The sequence below is a fragment of the Ictalurus punctatus genome, chromosome 6, assembly GCF_001660625.3.
Source record: "Ictalurus punctatus breed USDA103 chromosome 6, Coco_2.0, whole genome shotgun sequence".
NCBI classification, from domain to species: Eukaryota; Metazoa; Chordata; class Actinopteri; order Siluriformes; family Ictaluridae; genus Ictalurus; species Ictalurus punctatus.
In genome coordinates this window covers 30,089,437-30,104,497 of record NC_030421.2, presented here as the reverse complement: position 1 = coordinate 30,104,497, position 15,061 = coordinate 30,089,437, and the positions used below count along the sequence as shown (strand labels likewise).

The 15,061-nt window shown below is 37.4% G+C and overlaps 1 protein-coding gene across 10 annotated transcripts in view; it reads left to right on the top strand.

The window, feature by feature from the left end:
• tns1b (tensin 1b) overlaps nucleotides 1-15,061 on the top strand; it is a 192,986-nt gene that overhangs the window by 142,538 nt on the left and 35,387 nt on the right. For all 10 annotated transcript variants that reach the window (XM_047155880.2, XM_047155873.2, XM_047155874.2 and 7 more), the window contains 3 exons: nucleotides 1,738-1,867; nucleotides 2,914-2,979; nucleotides 3,082-3,198. In XM_047155880.2, coding sequence (XP_047011836.1) covers nucleotides 1,738-1,867; nucleotides 2,914-2,979; nucleotides 3,082-3,198 — 313 coding nt within the window. The remainder of the gene's footprint in view (nucleotides 1-1,737; nucleotides 1,868-2,913; nucleotides 2,980-3,081; nucleotides 3,199-15,061) is intronic.

Sequence of the window (15,061 nt, the reverse complement as noted above, 5' to 3'; positions counted from 1 at the left end):
ACTGACTTATTTCTTCTGCAACTATCACTGTCTTGCTTTCTTGTCTCTTCATGCATCAGTTGCGGTTGCGCCTTGTTCCACTTCCTTCCAACTTAGGAAAAAAAAAACCCACCTTCTGATCCACATGGTCCACCGCCTTAAGGGGTTCAACTAGAAAATATGTTTGTTTGTTTTTTTCTTTTGAGTGCTGCCTTGTAGTGTTGTGGTACTCGAGACTGGTCTTGAGACCATACATCAATGTCTTGGTCTTGGTGAAATGAGTCTTGTCTCGGCCTCGGCCTACAAAAACTTGACATGTATGTCCTACGTATGTCCTGCATAATCGTTTATACAGAATGATAATACCAAAGTAGATAGGTTACTTTATTTAATTCAAGAGAAATTTCATGTTAGGTTAGTAAGATAGTACAATCAGTAAATTAAGACATCTGAGCTTCTGGTCTCTATGTTGACATGGACACGGCCATGTGTGGTGTTGGCCTTGTCTTGGTCTTGCTCCACTGTCATACTCAGTCTTGACTCAGGCTCCATTGGCTATGGTCTTGGTCTTGACTCAGTCTCAGTCTTGAAGGTGGTCTTGAACCCAACACTACTGCTTTGCCACCATATCACAAAAAGTAATCAAGCTTTATGCATAATAACTCAATGCTTCTGGCTGCAATCCACACAAAAGAGAAACATGTTTCATAAAAGCCTGTAGTTCCGTAGTTTTGAAAACCTTGTATAGTAGAAAATGTAAGATTTCACCATCTGAAGGATTACTCCAGGCCACTACGCATTTATTATGTACATCTTTGCCCTCTATGTACATCTGTTGGTAGACTCATACAGTACATATGCAGTATATCACTCTGTATTCTATGCAATGAAATCACCCTAGAAAGCACAATCTTTGTGATATCTTGGAATACATGAATATAGTGACTCAAAGCCACAAGATGTTTGGCTTCCTTTCCCACCTTCATCCATTTTGTCTTGTTTATTTTGCTTCTGTTTCTATGAGAAGAAAAGTTGTGTGTTTCATATCTGTCGGCCCCAAGCAAAATAGTCTAATTGCAGCTATCCTAGGCAACAGGATACAGTTACTTCAGTGGCCTATGAGGACATTTTTATTTCCTCGTCTGAGGTTTGGACAAGTTTTTTTTCTCATATATAACATCAATTATAGACATGTATATCTAGAATTCTTTCTGCATGGGAAGACTGACAAAATCCTGGTCATCCAGAACCATAATCTAATCTAAGATGGTTAATAGGGCTTGCTTGTGAAGGATGGCTCTTAAATGTAAGCACTGGCATGTGTCCGGGAATTTGATGTACCATAATGGTTGAGACAGCTGTTGTTCTGACCACAGCTTCACTTGTGCACATTGTTTCAGTAAATCACAGAGCTGAATATGGTTAATAGTACCTGTGAATGTTGGGGCCCTGTAAAATGTGTAGAGCAGCGTGTGCCAGGCCACAAACTGCATTTCCTGCACTGCTTTTAGCTTTTCAGGCATCGTAAGTGGATTGAAATGGACTGTATAATAAGGCATAATAGTTTGAAGCACCACATATTTATAGATTTGTGTATGAAGTGTGAGAGAGACAGAACGACTATGAAATTCAGGCCAGTGTACATTTCCAACCCTGTAATTTTTTCAGTGTTTAGAAAGTATCTGTATTCCCCACGGACTGAGGCTGTGTGTGTGTGATGTAATGGTTTACATTAGTGTTATCTGTTTTCCCATGCAGCTCAAGTGTTATCACAAGCGCTTCCGCAGCCCTTCCAGAGACGTCATTTTCAGAGTGCAGTTTCATACCTGTGCTGTCCATGACCTAGGCCTTGTCTTTGGCAAGGATGAGCTGGACGAGACATTTAAAGGTAAAATTTCTTCTCTTATATTTGAAATACTTAATATAAATACAGGTTGTAATGTTTAAAGTGTTGATACTTCCTGTTCCTTTTATACCTCAGCATTGTTGAATTCTTGATTCTGATTGGATGAAAGGTGTTGATTGATTTTCTATAATACCAAGACTTGGCATGCAGTAGTTCCAGTTACATGATTTATATTGGTTTGCTCATTCTAATACATTATAGTTTCTATAGTAACAACTTACACCTGTATTTAGCAATTTTGGAAGGAGTCTCCAGTGTCAGTGCTTTGTTGCAGTCAGATTTATAGCTTTAACTTAATTTGAGTATTTTCATCCAAAAGCGTATTCCGTCTTGTTTTATTCTTTATTTATAATGTTATATAGCATCCATAATCAAGGTTAGATATTATAGATATTACTGATATTATGTGTTTTGCAACCTGGCATTATAAAATCAGACACTAATGCATTTTTTCCCAGTACCCTACTCCTTATTGGCTTTCACAAACATTCTACTAGATATATTAATTTGCTTGCACAACCAGTGTTTTCGTGAGCTTTTGTTTTGCAACATTGCTTTCCTAACTTGCGTAGATTTGTTGGGTCGCATACTGCTTAGACTGTTGCTCTTAGTGATGCTTTTTTTTTTTTTCAAAAGGCAGTAAAAGGCAGGACTAAGAACTAAGCACAACCCTAACCTTGTGATTAAACACATGTTGAAAATAAAGACACTAACCAGACCTGAATAATGACTTCTGCAGTAATTGCATTAGCTACCAGTTTTTAGCTCAATTAAATAGGGTTCCAGGCAAATAAAACATTGGGATATGCAAGGACATTAGAGCTGCTCTGCTGTCTTTTCTTTAGAAGGCAAATCGTGAAGCATACTTAGTTTTCATGGAGGTGGTGAGGGAGGGGATGGGAAGGCTTGTCAATGTTTTAATTGCAATTCACCTTTCAAACTGCAACTTTAACGGAAGTTCCAAAAACAACATTAAACAGTTCTAGGTCATCAAAGTGTTTCACTATTGTACTGATTTCCTCTTTCAGATGATAGATTTCCTGAATATGGAAAAGTAGAGTTTGTCTTCTCATTTGGGCCAGAGAAAATCCAAGGTAAGGACTTTTTTTCATAATGACAAATAATCAAATGTTTATATTGAAATACAATTGATAGGAATCAATGCCTGAGCTAAAAAGTTGCTTTCTCTTGTTAAGGAATGGGCCACCTGGAGAATGGGCCCAGTGTTTCTGTTGACTACAACACCCAGGATCCTCTGATTCGCTGGGACTCCTATGAAAACTTTAATCAACGCTTTGAAGACTCAATGGAAGGTGAGTACTAAAAAAATGTATATAAAAATTCAAGCTGACGTCCGGTGTGTTGACTGTGGCAGGTTACTATGTTGGGATTGTCTTTTTTCCCTTATTGTATAGTCTTTATATAGTCATTAAATAAGTTTCAACATTAAAAGCTTGGAAATATGTGTCTTAAAATGGTTAGATTAATTTCATTTGACAAAAGAGCATATGATATGGTATTTTGTATCACTATTTGCTATTTACTTCCCCAGCTTCAAACCCTTTCTAATCCATTTCCATGCACTTGCAAGCCAGAGTTTTGGCCCAAGACTTCTTTCCATGATTGTTCTGTTTGCGTGAGGAGTTTTAATAAGCTGATCTATACGCTGTCTGTGTGTGTGAGACAGAGAGACTGATTCAATCAGATCTAATAGAGTTAGCAGTGCTTTCTTCACATTCCTTAACTAAATTCATCCACAAGTTGTGTTCAGCCACGTGTCTCATCATGTGGAGATCAAACGTGTAAAAAAAATAAGATGAAGCCATGCAGTGAAATTAATGTTTGCTTGTTATCCTTATTATTTGAGTAAATGCTGTTCTGATTAACCCTGATTTTATGTCATCCTTGCATATGGGAGTTACTGTCCATATATGGCTTGTTAAATTGAAGGATCTGCTTTCATTAGAGGGAAATCTTAGATGGCTATGCAAAGAGAGTCAGGAAAGTTTTAGGATTTTGAGGTACATCTGTATCTGCACCAAGCATTCAAGAATTTAAATCGAGTGTTCAAATAAGACCTGATTATAGAAAAAGTAACACTATGAATTCCTTATTGAAACTGGCTAGAATGCTTGACTAAAGCCAGGTTTACAGTACTGTTTACAAAAACAGCTGATGGCACTGGGGCACAGTAGCATGTTCACCTCACACCTCCAGGGTTTGGTGTTGGATTCCAGCCTCTGCCCAGTGCGCGTGGAGTTTGCATGTTCTCCCTGTACTTTGGGGTTTTCCTCCATGTTTCTGGCCCCAGTCCATAGACATTCATTGTAGGTTGATTAGCATCTGTAAATTGTCTGTAGTGTGTGAATGTGTGTGTGATTGTGCCCTGTGATGGGTTGGCACCCATGGGAAAGGCTTCATAACCCTGTGTAGGATAAGTGGTACAGAAAATGGATTGATGGAAGAATTCATAGCGTGACCACTGCTATGATGCTTGTCTAAAGATACCATTAGGAGGATGGCATAGTATTACTCAAAACTCACAGGACAACTACAAACATGGTTATGTCAATGGCGAAACATAAACAAAGCATGCTGATGGACAGAAAAAAATATCCTTATTACCTCAAGCTTACTTTGAAGAATGTTTATGTTTAGGTTAGCACATTCTTTATCACACGTCAGCCAAGATTTTATTGTGGTCATGTTGTACTTAAGCAACAGACTACAGAAAATTACCACAGCATCAATGATTATACATTTTTCTTTGTTAAACACAGCTTTAAAATCAGTTTATTATTAGCAGATTATTAGATTATGCAGAGAATCTGCCAAGTAAGTCCCTTGTATGAGATGTTACTATAGAAATGATAAAGTATTAAACCAAGTGCATTAATATAAATCCTTCATTAATATAAACCATTATGTTACAGCCAGAACCATTGTCAAAGCCATGCTGCTAGATAATTATTCAACACCTTCTGAGAGTTCAACCATGCTGCGGTATAAAGCATGACAAATAATAATCTTAAAAGACCACTGAAATCACACAGTGTCATCCAAGTTTAGTTGCGTTAAATCTTCCTGTAAAATATCAAACTGCACTATTTTTTAGACCCTGACTCCTGGTATAACCTCCAGCTTTAAATGTGAATGTAAACGCATGCATTACAAATTCTAAACAGACCCAGTCATGTCCTTGCTCCTGTTTTTCATATGGATGGTGTGAGGACACCTGACCAAAGCAAGGCTGGTCACTAAATCCTGGCTCCTTCCCCCAACCCACCTTGTCTCTGTGGGGTCAGCAGGAAACATACAGCACATTCCAGACTTTAGCCACTGATGCCACCTCTGTAATTGCTGCTGTCTAGAGATGGTCAGTATCTGACCAAGACTATCTATTGTCATCATCTGAAACAGCTATAGTGCATGCAAAGCTCCAGTTCTATTGGTATTTCTAAGAAAATATATATATTTTTTTATAAAAATCTATTTTATTCTTATTGTAGTCCAATATGCAGAAAAAATGTGAGGAGTTAAACATATCTGTATTTATTGCTTCTTCAATATGTCCAAATTTTTCAAGGCTTAAGTCCTTTTAGACCACACATTCTTTTACTTCAGTTCCCACCCCAAGTCATTTGAGATGTCTAGCCATAAAACATCCAATCCTGCTAAACAGTCCTCGCTTTAAATAGGCCAGCCAGAAATAAGGGGACACTGATCTTTTGGCTGTAGCCTTTGAAACAGTGCTGTAAACCAGTCTGTCTCTGTGGTTGGCTGGAACTGTTGGTCAAGAGGCCAAGTACTCAAATTTTTAACTAACCACGCCTCCAGCTAGCCTATGGCAGTGAGCCAGCTGGAGAAGAATATGAGAGAACATTCTGCAACACACATGCTGTAATGATGTAGGACAGACAGAGCATGAATTCAGATTATTGCCACACGCAAAAAAATAAACTAGGACAAACAGTTCCATGGAGCTGTTAGAGCCAAAGGACAGTCATTCTATTGTGTTTAAGCTCATCATGTCACTTTGCTAATGGGGTGAGATAGCGACTGAAGAGGGACCTTTCTCCAAGTCTATCAGGAAACACTCACCTTCTGGTGATTTTCTGTCTGTAGCATTATTTGTGTTATAAATTTTTCTATTGTTAATACACAACATGGTAACATGGTTTGGAACATGAGGTGTTGGAGCAATGCCTTACAAGATTGAGATTAATTCATTCATTCATTCAGTCATTCATTTTTTCTGCATAAACGTCTGCTATATTTCGAAGAAAGGGAACTTACTGTATGCATTGGTTATATAGATGCTTAAAATCTTAAAAACGAGAAATGAAGTGCTTAATCTTTTCATTATATGTGGACTAATTTGGTAGAAAATAAAGACATTTCTTAAATTCCTAATTATACAAGTAGCATATAGTGTACTTTACAAGTATATGTAGTGTAAATAAATTAGCCAGAAATTGAAAGCTTCAGGCCAAGGTTGCAATAAATGTTGATGAAATTTTCCTTTTGCAGCTTGACATTTATCATTTGTGCCAAGCAGTTTCCAAATTCTTTGTTACTTTTGAGCATAGAAAAAGTTAATTAATTAAGGAACTTCAAGGTGGAAACAGTAAACCTTTGCTTTGCGTCGGGCTCCATCACACCACCATGCCGTTGATAATTTTCTCATAACAGCTCTGCTTTAATTCTTTTATTCTACAGAAAATTTTCCAATTAATGCATTTTATTTATTTATTAATTAACATGTTAATCATTTGACCTGTTTATGGAGACATTTATTCATTTTTATTAATGCTTCATTCTGGTAAGGATTTTGTTGAATTCATAAAAATTAAACAAACCTGTCCTTACAGAAAGCTTCACTATATCAACCAGTGGATATTTTTCTTTATTAAACAACAACATATTTTTCATTCATTTAATAATAGGTTTATATTATGTGGAGGGTTCACCATTCAAGTTCCTGTGAAAGATCTATTGGTAGAAATAATAATGTATTAGAACAAACAAACCTGTGATTTGCCTTGTAGCTGTTAATACTGTCAGAGCTGCTGTTGTAGAAAATGAATCAACACCATCTGACCAATCAGATTTGAGAATTCAACAGTGCTGTAGTGCAAATATATGTGTATTATAAAGTATTCAGAATCAGGACTTATTATGTAATTTAGCTACTGTCTTTTGTTCAAGCCAAAGGCATAAGTCTTACATCCTGAAAAAAGGGGTTCTTAATCACTTTTAAAATGATGGAATATAATCACTTTAGGAAGTGTGTATGAAGCTTGCAAATGTACAATAAATATTATGGCTATTGGAGCTTATTTTCCAGGCCAGTGGGCCATAATTACAGTTGACTGGTCTACAAATGAGTGGGTTAACACAGGTCAATGTTTTTATCTCCACTGACATGATGAATGCAGATAATATGCTGCTAATCGTCTGTCTGTGATGACCTCAGAGGCTAGGGTTTGACAGCACACACTTCCCTGTCAGATAGTGTGTCCATCTGTGGTGTGAAGCTGCACTTTACCAAATGTGACCCAATGACCCACAGCTGAAATTCGTTACAGCAGCCTCTTATACAGTAACAACACAAGCTGTCATGATAACATGTTAATATGCAACCAGCTGGGTTATTTACAGTTTTCATTAGTCAGATCAAAAACAGATAAAATACATAACCTGTAGTATAAACTCAGGACTTGAATTAGCCAGAGGGAGGATGGGACTGCAAAAGAGGTTGCCGTTGTCCATGGTGACAGCATTCTCCGAATGGTTGGGTGTGAAAAGTATGGAGGTTGGGAGATGAGACCAGACAGGCGCTGTCAGGGAGGCAGTGACAGAGCCACAGACAACTTCTTCAGCCTCTCAAGATACCAAAGCCCTTTTTGTTGTCTGTCACCAGAGAAGGAAGGATGCAGTAGCTTATGTTCACTACACACACATTTCAGGAGCTTAGCCCTACTGGTGCTTATAAATACTCACAAGACTTGTTTTGAAGGATAGTAAGCAAGTGAATGCTGTTGGTCCACAGGTAGGCCTTGAACTTTAATGTTTTTGTTTTGTTTGTTTGTTTGTTTTTTACCTTTTCATTTCATCTATGCTGTTACCATGGGTAATATCACACATTCATTTGTTTTGTGTCTTGTCACATAGAAAGCTGCACTGAAGTTCCTGCCTGATCATAAAATAAATATTTTTAGCAAATATGGCTTTTTGATTTCTGTTGATTTGCAACTTTGGGTTTTTACTTAATATGACTTAATGACTGCTCTATATGTGAGGGAGTCTCACTATGACTGAATTCTAGCAAACAGCCAAAACCAATGGAAACTTGGGGTTTGACCAAAATTTGGTGTAAATCATTTTATTTTATAACATTTCCTATATAAGTAAACATAAATATATTTACCTAAAACAATGTAGAAATATAGGCAATGAATAAAGACTTTTTTTTCTTTTCTTTTTTTTTACAAAATACTTTTATTTTTACAAGTTAAATTAATTACATTGGATCCATAAATAGGAGTTACTTGTAGACTATCAGTGTGTTGGAATCTTTCAGTAGAACTGCAATTTTCTCTTTTTTATAATAGAGATTTTATATATCAATTATAATAAAACGTGTCAAAATTTCACCATATGAATGGTTTCCCAGGCGTACATTAGTGGTAATCTGAGTTTAGGTATTGTATATATCCTTGTGTTTATCCAGGTTTTAAGCGTACAGTTTGGGCTGTGTAATTGTACAATAATTGCCTCATTTCTGCCCTAACAGCTTTTTGCCACAGCAGAAAAGCCACACTGTGGTAAATATTTTTCAAGCCATCACAGGCCAGACTGATTTTGACTAAGTTAGATTGAATGTGGTTAACACGTCTTTAAAAGCTGCTCATAACAGTTTTCAAGTCCCAGATCAGCTGTTTGATGCAGTGTTTTTGTTGCATGCTGAAAGGCAGCTGTGTTTCACAGAAAACCATTATGGTGTGTTTGTGTGGTTAGCTGTGCATATAAGAGCGGATCCTACAAACATACTCAGCAAAAAAATAAACATCCCTTTTTGACAATACACGAGATTGTATTTTAAAGATAATTTTGTAAAATCCAAATAAGCTTCACAGATCATTATTGGAAAGGGTTTAAACAATGTTTTTCATGCTTGTTCAGTGAACCATAAACAATTATTGCACATGCACCTGTGGAAAAGTCCTTAAGACGCTAACAGTTTACAGGCGGTAGGCAATTAAGGTCACAGTTACAATAACTTAGGACACTAAAGAAACTTTTCTACTGAATCTGAAAAACATCAGAAGAGAGATGTCTAGGGTTCCTGCTCACCTGCGTGAACATGCCGTAGACCTGCTGCAGGGAGGCATGAGGACTGCAGATGTGGCCAGAGCAAAAAACTGCAATGTCTGTAATGTAAGACGACTAAGACAGTGCTACAGGGAGACAGGAAGGATAGCTGACTGTCCTTGCAGTGGAAAATTACATGTAACCGTGTGTCCCCCCAGACGTGATCGAGAACTTGTAAATACCTTGGTGGAAGAGTGGAGTAACATCTCACAGCAAGAACTGACAAATCTGGTGTGTCCATAAGGATGAGATGCCCTGTAGTACTTAAAGCAGCAGGAGGCCACCAGATACTGACTGTTACTTTTAATATTGACCCCCCCCCTTTGTTCAGGGACTCATTCTATTTCTGTTCGTCAAATGTCTGTGAAATTTGTTCAGTTTATGTCTCAGTCGTTGAATGTTTTTATGTTAATACAAATATTTACACATGTTAAGAAATTTGCTGGAAATAAAAGCAGTTCAATGTGAGAGGACATTTCTTTTCTTGCTGAGTATTTCAATATACAGGATCTTATTGACTGTTCTTATAGCTGGTAAAAGGAGATCTTTATTATCAATATAAAACAATAAACAATATGTGGAAGCAAAGGCTTTAAAATACACATTAACCCTTTTGACAGGCTGTATTGTTGAGCACATGCTACAGTAGACAGACTCTGAGTTTACGGCATTTAACAAGCATTCTGACAGACAGACAGGCCTGCCAGCCTGGTGCAGAATATTTTACAGTTTACACCTGTTATCATATGACACCAGAGGTGCATGTTTCACATTTTCCTTCATGGACGTGACTCTCCGAAATACGTTTGTTGGTACATGTCATATGTGTGTGGTCTGTTTTACTTTTACGGTTGTTTTGCAGACACGAGAGTGGGAATTGTCATCAATTTGTTCCGTTTGCACACATGTGGAGTCTGACTGGAGGACTGGCTGGGAGCAATGAGTGCCTGTATCAGATGGGTGCATTTGCTTTTCCCAGTCAGCTTGTCTTTGAGCTTGGCTTTGCTGAATTACTCTGTCATTTCACCTATTACACACTGATGCAGCTGCCCTATTCTAACATGCATGTAAAATGTCCAGGACCATGACACAATAATTTTAGAGCTGACCCAAACTTGCATGTTTGCTGAGAAAATAGCAGATTGAACCACTTAGTGTACACAGATGATAATGGTTTTATCCTATTTTGTTGAGTAGAGTAATCTGACTTCATCAGTTGGGGCTTTACAGATTAAAATGCTCTGAGTCCAGACAGTGAGAGTTGTGTAACAGTGTAGCTGAACCAACCGAAACATGTGCCAGCTTGATTTGTTACTATATAACAGACTTAGAGACTTATTTGTTCAGTGTTCTTGCTTCGTGGGGGTGCTTTTTTGGCTTGGTTAGAGTTTCTGAGCAGATACAACCTTGGAGGCAAGTGCATTTTGTGGAAATAAAGCTGTATAAAGCATTTTTGACTTTGTCCTGCTGGGGGAAACATAGCAAGTCCCATGCTTGGTTGACATTTACTTCTGAGCTTACACCATTTCTCCAGCTGCCATAATTATGTTTCTCTTCAGTCTTTGAGAAGTCTGATGGGAACTGTAAGTGTGGGTGGAGGACAACAGAAGGAAAGGATCTCATTCACCCCTTCTGACTTTATAATACACGATTGTCTTGTTTCCTTTATGTTTTCTAGGCCTCTACGCATACCTCGGCACGGGTCAGATATTCTACTTAAATAGCTTTCATTGACCTGTAACAGATGGCTGCAGTGTTGACATTTATGAGACTGTGTCTCTGACTCCATCCATTCTCCTCCCATTAGTTTTCATAGACTAGTCCATAGAGAATCTCTTACCCAGTCATTGCTTTGGTACCATGAGTGCATGCTGTGTTATCATTCTTATAGTGCATTTCTTAAACATACACCCCAGAGACATATACAATTTGTACCTTTAATATACTGAAATTCACTGAAATGCATCCACAGTGCCAGAAAATGGCTTTACTCTTTTAGTGTTTACTGGTTTTGTGAGGTAGTCCTGGGACAAAATCCAAATGCTAAACTCAGCACTAGTGATTTTAATAATGCTCCAGTAACTAATTATGTTATTGTCTTCCAGATTTACAGAGTTGCCCCCAGCTTCAATTTTAACTGCAATTCTATAATTGCTATTCTCTCAGGTAGTTGCAATACTGGAACATTTTAGTGGGCCCAAGTTTTATGGAATTTGGGTTCATGAGCAAATGAGGAACTAATCATTTCAGGGAAAAGAAAGCAGTCTCAGTTGTACTGCAAAATGTCTGTGGAACATACAGTCCTTTCACTATATCTAAATGTGGCTATTTCTTCAACATACACTTTTAGTTTTTAACCTACATTTAATAACTGCACAGCCTCTCAGATGGCTAGGAATTTATAAGAGTAAGAGAAAAAGTCCTGAGAATCTGTTGGCCCACCTGGGATTTAAATCATGGTTTCTTCATTTCTTGTGCCTTTTCAGTTATAATTCTGTGTTTAGGTAAGATCCTCCAGTAGGCCTATGCACTAGAAAATTGTCATTTATCATACGTGTATATTTTATCTTTGTCATCAGATTGCACACTATAGTCAGAAGTTACTGTCAGTTATGTTGATATTATTACCAGTAAGTGGGATGGGAGCTCCTCATAATCAGTATACCCATGATTACACTTTTCTGACACTACTGGTTCCTACATAGACATAGTTCAATTAAACTCAAATTACATTTTATTTATATAGAACTTTTAACAATGGACATTGTCACAAACTAGTTTACAGAAATATATAAATTCCATATATAAATGTTCTAATTTATGAATTTATTCCTAATGCCAATCCAGAGGCAATGGTGGCAAGGAAGAACTCCCTGAGATGACATGAGGAAGAAACCTTGAAAGAAACCAAACGCAAAAGGGAACCCATCCTCACCTGGGTGACACCAGATAGTGTGACTGTAAATAATTTATCTTCCATAAGTGTATACTATGTAGTCAAAAAGTGCAGTTGTGTTCACAGAAACTTATGTGCAACTTACAAATATAAGCATCAGAGTTATTTCTGAATTCATTATAGTCTTAACATGAAGTCTATTTTGTTGAAGATATCAACTGGTCACTGATGGAGTCTTGAGTGCAAAACTGTTCACAGCAACTGCAGTCCTAAGCCATCTTCAAGGTTTCTAGGTGGTACTATCCACAGTAATCTCATTGATCTTTATGCTGTCCATATGGAGCCATCCACAGCAGCAGCAAGTGGTTTTCAGGTGGTTTTCAGTATGTATATTTAAACATACACACCTCATGCGCACGAATACAGAAAGCTTTGTGTATGTATGGCTGATAAAGAAGGCCATATGTATCATGATGATGTTCTGAGTGAGGTTTTTAATTTTATATGTATAAAGTTAAAAAATAAAAAAATGGCACAAACTCTACCCACTCCCCAAAATGAAATTGTGTGAATTGTCATGAATTGGCAAGATGGAGGCCATGATGGTCATATTAAAATTTGAGATCAAGCATTAAAATAAGACTTTTAAAATACATGATCATTCTTATTACATAAACAAAAATACATATGCATAGAGTGTAAATATTTATAATTTACACTTCATGACAGTCAGGTTTCAGTTGAGGAGAAAGAAGCAAATGCAGACCTTTATTGTGCAGGGTGTAAAAATAAGAACTAATGTGGTGAGCGCACACAAACCAGTAAAACAAACAGACACACATGACAATCAACAGAAGCATGATAATGCAGTACACAGAAGCCAGAACTTAAATAGTGGTGCTTATTAGAGGTCACACAGAACAGGTGTGATTGATCAGTGGAACATGTAACATGGTCATGTGATGTGCTGGGGCTGTTGGGTAGTGTAGTTCAGATCCGGTTTTAGCATAACCATGATAATGACATGAATGGAAATGTGAAAGCAAAAATTTTCACCTGCCTTAGGATACCACAAGACAAGAAGAAACCGGCATATTTCATTTGTGTTCATTTGTGTTCAACTGTGATTAATCCATTAGAAACTCAAGATTATGGCTGAAAAATTGTATCCTAACACTAATGCTGGCTGTGTTTGATTTTTGAGGATTGAGAGACACACATGAGAGACAACACTCTGTACATAGAAATAGAATTTCATTTTGGTAGAATTATAAGCACTGACAATGACATTGAATCTAATATCCTTTGTAGCCATTTTTCCCTCATTTTCCATGACTAGACTAAATGGAGATGGCTTTAGCAGATGGGAAATATTATTTAATATTACACACACCAAGTAGCGAGAATAGTTCTGTAGTTCTTTCACACGGGAAATATTGCTGCACTGTGCAGCCCAGCTTAAGCCACTTCCACAATATTAAAATCAACCAGAATTAGAGAGAAAACTCATGACATTCACTGATGCGATGCTTCACTCTGGGGTGTGTGTGTGTGTGTGTGTGTGTGTGTGTGTGTGTTGGGGGGGGGGGGGTATGGGGTTTGAGAGTGGGAGGCTCATGTTGTGAGAGGAATTACCATGTTTGGTCTCTACAGTACCATAGCTGGCCACGATGCCAGCAAAGAGTGGCTTCCTGCATACCCTATCTTTTTTCAGTTCTTAGAGTGGAACTTGATTACTTTTCCTGACACTCTACGTCATTGCTAATAAAATGTTTGCCTTTAAACTTGACTCATTTGGAGCACTGCATGCAAAGAGTTTGGTTTTGTCTTAATTTACTATAATATTTGACCGAATGAGGCATTAACATTTAGTCTAGGGCAGGTTTAACTCATACAGTATTGAGAGACTGCTGATGGTCTAGAAATTTTCCATCCAGAAATAAGTTGCATGCTATAACAGCAGTGAGAGTTACGATTATTTCATGCAAATGTGTCCTCCAGATAGCGCACTCTAAAACATTACTCAAAATGTTGTGTGGTATTTGACCTTTGAGAAGGTGAATGGTGGGAAGGCAAGAGAGGGCGGATTTAGTACATCTACATCTTCCCTTTTTTCCCCAATCCTGTTGCATAAACACAAAGAGTCTTCTTATAGTAGCAGTGCTGATGCAGTCACATTCTGCATATCCCACTAGATGAATATTTGACTTCACCATGCCTCAGTGGACCATTTTTCTCATCCTGCAGTCCTCGAACACTTTTATGTCTTGCTGTAAAAGTGGACAGTCCAAAACATCTTTAATGCATATTTAATGTGCTGTACTTAAGAACTGCTATTATGGTAGCCGGAGCTGAGAAAAGAGCCAGCACGCTTCTGAGTTGCAGGTTTTTTTCTTTCTTAAATGCTTAATGTGCAGTTGCACAGTCTGAAGTCATATCAGGACTTTCAGGCAGCTTTCACTTCTTTTCAGCAGACAAAAAAATCACGTGTTGATTTGGATTTTGAACCCAAATAGTGGATATATTTTCAAATGGACAATTTTGCATTCCACTATCTTTAAGCATCTTTTTTTTCTGTGCTTCTCTCTTTGTCCCATGTAGATTTACTGTTTTTGAATTTATTGTTACATGACACCGCAGGTATCAGTTTCCTCAGGTCACTTTACAGATGCACTTGATGAGAACTTAGCCAGTAGCATGAAGTTCACTTGTGCACAGGCAGAGATTGAGTATTGTCTCAATATATTATTGTCTCAATAATACCATCTGGGCATTATAATAATTACAATAATATGAAACAGCTTTTGAATAGAATTGAATAGAATAGAACAGAAATCCTTTATTGACATTTAGTGCAATGCACATGTAATTATTGCCCTGGTTTAGTGTATTGCACATGTAATTAT